The 11,370-nt window shown below is 37.6% G+C and overlaps 1 protein-coding gene, 1 long non-coding RNA gene and 2 other non-coding genes across 4 annotated transcripts; 1 reads left to right on the top strand and 3 right to left on the bottom strand.

Annotated features, from left to right (window-relative positions):
- The first annotated feature begins 456 nt into the window (after positions 1-456).
- On the top strand, positions 457-6,389 carry stac3 (SH3 and cysteine rich domain 3). The gene is made up of 13 exons (XM_044037339.1): positions 457-707; positions 1,312-1,353; positions 2,032-2,110; positions 2,725-2,881; positions 2,990-3,087; positions 3,217-3,277; positions 3,509-3,606; positions 3,741-3,810; positions 4,227-4,288; positions 4,396-4,478; positions 4,627-4,678; positions 4,770-4,907; positions 5,573-6,389. The coding sequence occupies exons 2-13, from the start codon at positions 1,346-1,348 to the stop codon at positions 5,678-5,680; spliced, it is 1,014 nt and encodes a 337-aa protein (XP_043893274.1). The 5' UTR covers positions 457-707; positions 1,312-1,345; the 3' UTR covers positions 5,681-6,389.
- Positions 3,781-5,285, bottom strand: LOC122776688. The gene is made up of 3 exons (XR_006361246.1): positions 5,137-5,285; positions 4,100-4,232; positions 3,781-3,842 (listed from the first exon to the last, which is right to left on the bottom strand). It is a non-coding gene; the product is annotated as an uncharacterized LOC122776688 (long non-coding RNA).
- Positions 6,390-7,407: 1,018 nt separating the features above from the next.
- Positions 7,408-7,521, bottom strand: LOC122777917. The gene has a single exon (XR_006361385.1). It is a non-coding gene; the product is annotated as a U5 spliceosomal RNA (small nuclear RNA).
- A 536-nt stretch (positions 7,522-8,057) lies between these two features.
- On the bottom strand, positions 8,058-8,171 carry LOC122777916. Its single transcript, XR_006361384.1, has one exon. It is a non-coding gene; the product is annotated as a U5 spliceosomal RNA (small nuclear RNA).
- Positions 8,172-11,370: the final 3,199 nt, after the last annotated feature.

The raw sequence follows: 11,370 nt of genomic DNA, 5'->3' as shown, positions 1-11,370 counted from the left end.
AATACTCGTTTAGTTGGAGCCACGTCTTCATACAAATGAACAATTATTGCCAGAGGTAGAAAATAACAAATCATTTTGAGTTGTGGTAGTGTAATTTAGTAGTTTGTTTTGTGTGCTTGTACTTTTTTAGAGAAAGTTTTGGTAGTTTTTACTTTTAGGTGTAAGGAGTAAAATAACTACAACAAGCCCTGGTTGAGTGTTAGATCACAACCACAATCATTGATATACACACATTTCATTTTATACAGCACTTTATTATTGGATCAAGTTTGAGCATCATTTTTGCACTCCATGGGTTAAAGGACACTGACAGGAAGCAAAAGAGAACATGTGTGTGTGTGTTCTCTTTTATGTCAACAAGTGGGACAAGGGGAAAGAGGTGCGTATATGTATGTAATGAAGACAGAGGGAAAGAACGTATCTAATTTCCCCTCGTCATCGGTGCCCACTTCGAGGTCCCCAGCTGTCGCAAACAGTCAGCCTGACACATGAGTGCTAAGCCCACCAAGCACACAAGACACACACACAAAATTATAGATAACTACACAACAACAGACATATGCTCACACCTTGAGCCTGAAATCACAGAGACGTTATAGAGATAATAGCCACAGTGGTCCAGTCTGATTTCGGAGGGCCTGCAGTGAGGAGGCAGGTTGATCAGTGAGACTCAGATCTACGGCAGAGCGACAGTGATCACAGACCAGGTTTGTGCTTTTTATTGGTGTGAATTTCAACAATGGGTATGTCAGTTTGAAGCATGAGTATTTCTAGTGGGAGTTGTGTTTGCATGACAAAAGTGTTATTGGTTTTTTTTAATATTCCAGTGGGACTCCTGTTTTCCCTACTGGCAGAAGCACCTAAATTTAGCTGTGATTAGATCCAATTTCACAACCCTGGAATAGTGTGGGTCAAGTGGACAAGTGTTAGAACAGTACGTAGGCAATAAGTTCACAGCAACATGGGACTTTTTACACGGTCACAAGAAAACGTCCTATATTAACAGGCCTTTGTGTAATTGTGTTTGGTGTGTCCCACAATATTTGTGTTAAAATGATGACAGCATGCACATTATGAAGGTAAAGTGGGACTAAATATGATGCTAAAATGTGTATGACACATTATTCTACAAAGTTGTGAAAAATGCACAGTAAATGTGTAAAAAACACATACTAATTTGCTGCCTGTGTTTGATCAAGTTGTGTTTAATTATTAGGTGTTTACCTACAGTGGCAGTTTATAACTTTTTGTAAAGAGAATAATGAAAAAATAAATGCTTTAAACTATATATATATGTCTATATCTTTGTAGGCAAAGGATTCACTGAGATTGTCCAGCAAACACCATGGACCAGTGAGTAATCCGTATTTCTTGAAATTATTTAAATTACCTCTGCAATATAAATACACTGCTCATAAAATTCATTCAAAATCCAGCCTTCAAATGGGTTGGAGATTTTGGTTTTAATGAATGGATGTCACCTATTATTTATGTCGTGAATGATATTACAGTTTATATCAGAAAAGATTGTCAGCTAACATATTTCATCCAACAAATGTTTGTGTATGGTTTAGGTGCTCCCTTAATTCTTTTGAGCAAAATATACTGTTTGCTTTACTTTCTTCACCATCTCCACTTGTCTCATAGTGAACTTGAGACTTAAAAAACCCACCACCATCAATTACCGGACTATATTCACTAACGATAAAGCAGCTCGATGTTCGTTTGAGAAAATATATCAAAGGACTCTCTCAGAATAATCAACACAACTATTTTAAGGTGGAATGGCAACTTGATATCAAACACAGCGAGTACGTCAGTTCCACGGTTGTTGTCCTGCAAAAACCCTGCAGCGTAACATTGTCATTTCACATAATCAAGTGTGCTTTGTATCATTTATCAATTATCATTAAAAAGTGAATGTTGACACATGTTGTTTAAAGATACAAACTTTTTATGGCAAAGTAAATATATGGAGCTTCATGATATCATTGCTGTATTTTCTTTCTTTGTGTGCGTCATGTGTGTCAGGGAGGATGATAAAAACTCAGTGGATATCCACGACAATCCTCCAGTTCCTGAGAATTTTGTGAAGGAGGACGAAGACACCGTGAGTGACAGGATCATGTCAAATGCCCTCATCCCCCAGTGTTAGCGCTGCAATTCTTGAGCAGTTTAAAATAGCCACCAGTTGGGACAGGAACGCAGCGCAGCATCAACTAGAAAAAAAAAAAAGAGTTCTGACTCTAGTGTTTTTGCCTTTTATTTCATGGCAAAAGATTATCACTGCAGAGTTAGCTATACATGTCATTAAAGTAGAATATGAACAACAGAATGCAAGCCTCGAGAGGCATGGAATGTTAGGTATTAGGTATTGAAAAGTGAAATGCAGTGAAATCCAACAAAACTACGTTTCAGAAATATTAAAAATATGTGAGAGATTTGTACAGAATACTACAACTCAACACTCGAGAACAGTAGACCCGTTCTCCACAGTTTACTTCAATCAAATTTATGCTTTTGACTGTGATACATGGGGAATGTAGGTAATTATGTCAAAATGTCAACATTCTTATACATTTTCCCTATGGGAGTTCCATATTATTCACATGAACTTCATCTATATCCTCTCTTTCTTCTTCATCAACATGATACCCATGGATTGCATTTTGATTTTTTCTTCTTCTTTAGTGACTGTCTGTGTCATGTGTTTTGTATCTCCAGGTCTATTTCATATATGACGAGGAGGTGGAGGTGGAAGAGAAGGAACCAGAACCTCCTTCAGAGCCAGTTCTCCGGATCAATGACAAACCCCACAAGTTCAAGGACCACTATTGCAAGAAACCCAAATTCTGTGACGTCTGTGCTCGCATGATAGTCTGTATGTGCTGCAATAATCTCAAGACCATCTTCATCATGCATGCCATTTTCTGATAGATGTTGTTTTCTAGTAGAAGTAGTACCTGCCTCACACATGTTTATCTTTCAGTGAACAACAAGTTCGCTTTGAGGTGTAAAAACTGCAAGACCAACATCCACCATTCGTGTCAGTCATATGTTGAGTTTCAGAGATGCTTTGGCAAAATTGTGAGTCCCTCTGCTGCCATGCTCTGGAAATAGTCTTTATTTTCAAGATAATACAAATTTAGTATGCGGTAATACAGATTTTTGTTATTAAAACTGTTGGAACTGTTTGTTTGTTTTTTGTTCCTGTAGCCACCAGGTTTCAGAAGAGCCTACAGCTCCCCTCTGTACAGCAGTGACCAACCTGATCCAAGTGAGTCCACTGAGTCTTCTGTGACACTGTGTCTCAGTTTATCCTCATATTAAGTTTTCCTGTCTTATCTGTCCATAGAAAAACACACTTAAATGTATTTGATTTAACATTTTTTAAATCCAGAATATGGCCTTTATGTTATATATTCCAATTAAATTGTTTTTGTAACAAAAACAGCTACTATTTATATAAATATGTCACTTCATAACCCCCGATTCTGCCCTTGTCCAGACAACCCAAACCGGAATGACCCCGTCTTTGACACCCTGCGAGTCGGTGTCATCATGGCAAATAAGGAGCGTAAAAAGAATGAAAATGACAAGAAAAATGTGAGTGTACAATATACAGTATTTTTCAGTCAGATCATAATACACAAGGTATTCAGGAACATCTTTGACACACTGATGCACTGACACCAGCTCAGGTTTTAATATCATTTTAAACTTTATTTTCTGTCCTCTAGATGATGATGATGATGGAGGAAGAGGAAGACGAGAACCATCAGCCCAAAGAGAACGAGGAGGGAGGAGAAGGTAAACAGAGACCAGTCATTTTCAGATGATTTCTGTGGTCAATTTGAGAATTCAGTGAGAAAATGTACTCTCCAAAAGATGTGATAATACAGGACACAGCCGTAAATTCAACAAGGATGCCTAAAATCATACGCTGAAAAAATGTAATATTTGACAAAACTAAAAAAACAATTATTTCAGTTATTAATTATTAAAGTTCATTGAAACTATAATTTGCAAGTTATATGAAACTGTTTAAATATAACTGGTCAGGTTTAGTTTGGTTGAGCTTATTTCATGCGGGTATTACCAAGTCATTTCTTGAAGTTTCTGAATCATTTCAAGCGTCGTTCTCATTTTCCGAGTTGAAATGAAACCCTTTATCATAAAGTAGAGATGGCCTACGTTGGTGACGATCATGTCTGATGTCCTCACAGGAAAGCCTGATGATAAGAAGGAGAAAGGAGGAGACAAAGCAGATGAGAAAGTGATAAACAAGGTTCGCTTTAATCTACGGCTGCAACTTATGCACTGTTTTCCAACAAGTTTTGGTAAAATTAATATCAGCTGTAACATGCAGCACCATCTATCCTGTCTACTCACCAGAGTAAAGGAACGTTCTCGCAGTCACACTATTACCTGGCTCTCTACCGCTTCAAGGCCATTGAGAAAGATGACCTTGACTTCCAGTAAGTTTCAACTTTCGTTTATTCTTATGTGTATCAAAGTAAATGTTCATTTACATTCAAACATGTATTTTTTTTATTTTTTTTTATTTTTTTGAAAGTTAATTATAAAGTATTATAGTCAGTGATGGTGTATATTTTTGTGTATCAGCCCCGGTGATCGGATCACAGTGCTGGATGACTCCAATGAAGAGTGGTGGAGAGTGAGTTTAAACGTCCTCATTATCCCGTCCTGATAATCCTGCCACTTCATAGTAATCATGAACTAGATGTCTATCCACTCCACTTTCCCAGGGGAAGATGGGAGATAAGACGGGCTACTTCCCCACCAACTACCTCATAAAAGTGCGTGCATCAGAGAGAGTTTTCAAGGTGACGCGCTCCTTTGTCGGTAACAGGGAGATGGGACAAATCACACTAAAGAAAGATCAGGTAACTGCACTAAGTTGTGCAAGTATGTGTACATTAAACTGAAATTCAACAGTTTTCTGAGCTCATGTTGTACAAATACTGTAGCTTTTTTATTTGAAATTTGCTTCTAGGGTCAAACAGCTGGATAGCGCTTATGTCCCTGCTCTGCTGTTAGTGCTGATAGTGCTGTTCACAGAGTCTTACATAATTTATTTTATAATCTGCTGAAATTGCTTATGTACATACGCACCTTCTGCATGTCTGTCCGTCCTGGAAGAGGATCCCTCCTCTGTGGCTCTTCCTGAGGTTTCTCCCATTTTTCCCCCTGTACAAGGGTTTTTCCTCACTTGAGGTGAGGGTCTAAGGATAGTGTGTGTCACTTGCTGTACAGACTATAAAGCCCTTCAAGGCTAATTGTGTTTGTGATGTTCGGCTATATAAATAAAATGTACTTGACTCAAAGACCAAACAGCGGCAAAATAATAACAACAGCAACAACAAAAGTTATGCATTCCAGCTTTATGTTTATGCTAAAAATGTCTCAATCTTTTTTCTTTATGACTCCACTGGCCTCTTGCCTTTTGTCAGGCCCACTGTTAAATGCTGAACCAAAGCACCCAAATACCCTCATGTTCAATGGTGCATGTTATTGTAGAGAGTGTGTGACTGATGACACTGTGTTTCAGATTGTGGTGAAGAAAGGAGATGAGAAGGGCGGCTACTTGAAGGTCAGCACTGGACGCAAACTGGGCTACTTCCCCGCAGATCTGCTGCAGGAGATCACTGTGACATAAAGGCCATGACGATGTGACAGGGACAACGTCTGCCGCACACATCAGCACAAACTGGTGTCACCACCTTTTTTTTGCTCTTCTTCAACGTCCAGATTTGACAGCAGTTTTCTGCATGTAAACACTTAAACTGTCCTTCACTGTTTGTGCCTTTGATACAAAGTGAAGCACGAGAAAGGAGGGAGATTAGACGTGAAACTAGTTTCTATGTTGGAAAGAGACGATGAGTGATGTATTAGCTTTGTTGTGAGTAGCTCAGAACTGCAAATGGTCAGTGTTTTATGGGACTGTCTGTAGACTGTACAGTAGTGCAGTCTACTACTGTATGCATGCTTCATGCTTATTTAAAAAGGATCTATGTGTATGTTTAATGGTATTACTTTAACATAATTTAAGTTATAATGATCTTAACCTAAATTATTAATAACTTGTTTATTTGCTCTCAGTCCTTAATAATAATAAATATTATTATTCCTAGTATACATAGAGGCTGTTAGTATTTTTTTTTATATATATATATGTATATGTGTGTGTATATATACATATACATATATACACATATATGTATATAATACATGTATATGTATATATACACATATAAAAAAAATACTAACAAAACTACTTTGATACTTTGACAGATGTTTGCACTAATTATTGGCTGAAAGTGGGATTTATAAAGGTTTTAAATATTAAACCTGAAGTTCACAAAAAACAGTGTGAAACTTTTTGAAATGGGTCAAGGAACTTCTTTTAATGGGAGTTTCTATAAAGTATATTTATATTAAATATACTAGCACTGAACGATTTTGAATAAATATCTAATTACTACTATTTTGACAGGAATTGGGATTGTGATATGATTAGCAATATCAGAAGAAATGGTCATTTTTACATCTTTAGTCTAATTTTCATTCAAATGATCACTGTGTGATATTTGTGTAGATCTGTGAGAAGCAAAGGTTTGTTTGTCAGATTTGGTCTGTAGAATAAGATGTGTATAGATATTGCACCTCCTGTGAATTGAGGATTGGAAGGTTGGATTGCAGCGATAATTCTCAGGACACTGCATTGACTGCGTTCATTTGGACAGCCTTGACATAGCATTGTCCTTAAACTTAATCATAACCAGTGTTTATGCCAGAACATATCCAGTTAATATACCAGTCCATATACACACACACAAACTTAGATGATTATGTTATTTAAATGTTTACATATATATCACACTCATTGAGACAGAAATCAACTGAGAATGTTGTTTGACTTCTGCACCTCCTTGTGGTCAGGGACGAGTACTGCAAAAGAGTGTGTAGTGTATGACATGAATTAAAATAAAGCGTTAGAAAATGGATGGATGGATTTTACAAGGCTCAGTTTTATCAAATCATTTCTGACTTCTGATGAATCCACAGAAACAGTATGATTTTGGAATGATCGCTTATGTTATGGGAGAGTGTTGTCACTCACAGGGAACTTCAAAATAATTGAATAAAAACATACAATACACTATAGAAATTCAGAGTCATAACAACGTTGACAAACATCAAATTCAATTCGTTGTGACTTGTGGAGCAACATATTAGGACTACATGCTAGTACAAGTAAAATAATATAACAAATATGTAATGTTAAAGAACATTTCAAGTGGATGATCTGCATTTTCCATCAGAATCAGTCTATCAGAGGACTAATAAATAATACGAAATGTATTACTGTTTACAAGCATAGACAGCCCCACTTGCGCAGGGCATCAAAAAATTGAGTTATACTCTTATTGTTCCTCTCCACGGAAATCTTTAGTAAAAGGCGAAAGATTTGTACGCTCTGAAGAGAAACAAGAGTGATCTGAATTACAGACCGTTACTGTGGCCCACTTGATTCTCCGTCACACGTTTCTCACTCACGGTTCACAATTCAAACTTTTTTTTGCATTATATTGTTTTGGATTCATGCGAAGCATAAACACTCTTTTCACAAGAAAATAAATGCACTGTTGGTGTAATGTTGTAAACTTAAGAGCCGAATCTTCAGCCTTCTAGCATGACGAGCACACCATGCGGCCAATCACGTGCGAGGACAGACTAGGATCATACATTTCATTATGTGAAAGAAGGAAGGGCGTCAGATGACGCTATTTTATGTAAACTTTCATATTATGACTACTATATTTGGTAGTATGTTTGCAGCGATTCTTCGTTCAATTATAAGTTTGATGAAGATGTTTTCTTGTAACAAAGAGATAAATAAAGTTTTCGAGTAGAAATTACTTAAACGCCGTACGCCATTTCAACACTGTAGCTCTTTTGCTACATTGCATAGGATGACGTACACATCAGTCACGTTGTGTTGCATAAGTATTATATTTCAACAATCATAAGAAAGCCCCACTTGCGCAGGGCATCAAAAAATTGAGTTATACTCTTATTGTTCCTCTCCACGGAAATCTTTAGTAAAAGGCGAAAGATTTATACGATTTGAAGAGAAACAAGAGTGATCTGAAGCTAAAACGTTCACAGTGGCCGACCTGATTCTCCGTCACACCTTTCTCACTCAAGGTTCACTTTTCCAACACACACATTGCATTACATTGCTTTGGATTTATGCGAAGAATAAGCACAGTTTATAAGAAGCCGTGAGGTGGCCGAACCAAAGCGCAGTGTTTCTTACATAAATACAGCGTTTAGCAACATACTACCAAGTCAGCGCTATGCATTGTGGGATAAGTGCAACCATTACCACGCCTCTTTCCATGAAGACTCGCTTTATGACTACAAAAGGTCTTCCCTTTTTAGTTTTTGTCAAAACATGTTTGGACTCTTCAATGACGAGTGAAATGTTTCAAGTTATGGCAGCACAAACCTACTTTCGTGTCTTAAAGTTAATTTTATAAGTCTCCGACTCGCAGCTTGAACAGCACATGCGCGGGCACGCCAGAGAGGAAGTGTTAGTCAAGATAGTTATCCCCTCAACGTGTTTAGGGCAGCCTTATGTAGGCAATTCAATCGCTTTAAACACGTTTATACGGTTACATACTTTACTCTCACTAATGAACGTTTGCACTTAGCACTTTAACATCTTGGTAATTGTTGGACATGGTCGCTTATTATTCACCACTTTAATCTTGCTGTTATTGTTGTATTGCGTTGTGTTATATGAGTGGCATTGGTCTGCCAAGGGACTGAAGTTGAAAACTAGCTTTTCCAATCTTGTGTTAATTAATATGTAATATTTTCAGTTTTAGCCAGAATATTTCTTCACTTTTGAATTTAGCGACCACTTCATAATCGTGGCAGAAAGTACATTCGTGTCTTATAAAGTTGTGTGTTTATTCTTTTTTTAAATATCGCAGCTTCGACATCGCATGGACAGATATTCCAAAGTTAAAGTGTTTTTATCAAGATAGTAGTCCCCCTCAACATTCTCTGCGTATGCTTCCACGCGAAATTACTGTAAAATGTGCCTAATACTGCCTAAAAGGTGACAAATTACCAAGAAAAGGTTGATATATCTCTTCTAACCCTTTTCCACCGATAGGAAAATGTGTTTGTAATCATCTTACCAAATTTGAGTGATACACACATGTATATATGAACCCCGTAGTCATTATTATGAGGTACTTTATGTAGAGAAGTGACATCTTCCACACTCACAGGAGTCTGGAAGTGAAATTAAAAAGAAAAATAATTGATGATGCCATTGGTTGCAAAAGTAAAATTACCTGCCATATTAATGACATGACCCTAATTGAACAGCCTTTTGTCTTGTCCTCATGTTTACAGTTTTTCTCGATTGCTAAGACCCATTTCTTGAAAGTTGCTCTCCTTTTCTATAAACTGTGAACACAAAACCCAATTTTCAAGCTACATTCACAAAACCTCAGACTCTTCTTGCAAAACCAAACTTTCACCTCAAAACAATTCAATCTGTGCTCAAAACTGAACTATGAAAACAATAGAATAGAAAACAATGCTCAGGACATGACAATAAATGTTTATTGTTCACTATAGGCTAAATGCATGTTGCAAAACAAAAAACCTGTGCATTTAGCACTTGTACAAAAAGACTGAAATCTTGTGCATTTACACGTAGCACAGGTACGTGTAATATTCATATATCTTCCACCGAGTGGAAGATATATGAATTACGTGTTGTCTTCTCTAGATTATGGTGGACATTACAGTGAATCTACTGATGTTCGGTTGTACCCTTTGTCTGGCCTCCCTCATGCTCATACCATGGACAAGAACATGGTCAATCACAGTAGCTCTGATTTCATCAGATATTACTGTTCTTTGTCTTCACTGACCACCTCGACCTCCTCTCACACAAACTCTTCCTCTCAAATTTCTATCCATCATAGGGCCTCACAAACCAGTGCTCTCTGGACTAGCTTATATGTTCCCTCACATCATTAGCCACAAGTGTGATCAATTTTGAGTTGTTGTGTTCAAGACACCTGTGCTTTAATTGTGTTTGACTTTTGTCACCTGTGCTCACCATGATGCAGCACGGGTGAATCACAATGAAAATGTGTTGGCAAGTTGTGTCTAAAGAGTGATTGATTCAATCAGTGGGTTCAGGCAACTGAGCATTTGGTTCAGACAATAGGGTTTAGTGTTTTAGCAATTGAGAAAAACTGTAATAAGTAATGAGCCTCCTGGTGGTCCTTGGTGGTACTGCAGACGGGCCTCAGAGTGGGCTGTAAACATTCACTAATTCATTGAACATGTATTCTCTTTGTTCCAGGGAAGGGGAAAAAACATCTCTGTTTTGATCGACATGGTAGTACAAATTATTTTCACGTTATGATTACTGGTGATTATTATTCATTGGTAATAAAATGTAATGTCATTAATGACTATTTACTGTAATGTTGCATCACATTCTTGTTAATGTACAAATCTGGACATAGACCATAGAAGATTTTCTGACATTTTCAAGGGCTCAAACCTTGCAGTTTGAGAAGCTCCGACACCTGTTAAGATTTAATGATGGTCTGTCTTGTAATATAAATATTTCACAGCATTGGTAAGCTTTAATATGAAGACACATGAAAACCTAGGACTCCACAATTATAGCACATGTAGCCTATGTTAATAAGCTCAGTGTTGGAGCCTTGAATCTGTTTTCACTCCAGTTCTCATGACGTTTCTATGTCAGATGACTTGTTGGGGAGTACATGCAGTCATTTGTTGGCTTGACTCTGCACTGATAGACTGAGGCAGAGGAAGAATCTCACCAGACTTGTCAGGGATTTTTACATTTCCTGGAGAGAGCACTTGTCATTTTGTCAGCCTCCCTGTTGTTAAAGTATGCGGGGACAGCGGGGCGGGCTGTCAAACTGTGCCTGTCTCTGAGCACATTTCCCCGAGATGATGAGTCATAACAAGGGCCGGTCAGGTGGTGTAAATGAGCGGAGAGAGGGAGAGAGAGAAAAAGAGAGCATGATTGTATAACATTAAGGGGGTTTATTTGCAGAAAGTTGAGTTGAGTATACTGTAATAATTGTCAGGTTTCCATAGCTTTCGAATAATACTTTTACATGATTTGTTTCCCTTCCCTAGAACGAAAGGAATACATGTTCAATTAACTAATGAAATGGGAGATTTTTTTACAAACCACTCTGTGGCCCATCTGCAGTACCACCAAGGCCCACGAGGAGGCTGCTGCCCAGACGCAGAGCATTACTTATT

The sequence above is a fragment of the Solea senegalensis genome, linkage group LG11 (genome assembly GCF_019176455.1).
Source record: "Solea senegalensis isolate Sse05_10M linkage group LG11, IFAPA_SoseM_1, whole genome shotgun sequence".
Classification (NCBI taxonomy): Eukaryota; Metazoa; Chordata; class Actinopteri; order Pleuronectiformes; family Soleidae; genus Solea; species Solea senegalensis.
This window is presented reverse-complemented; position numbering and strand designations above follow the sequence as displayed.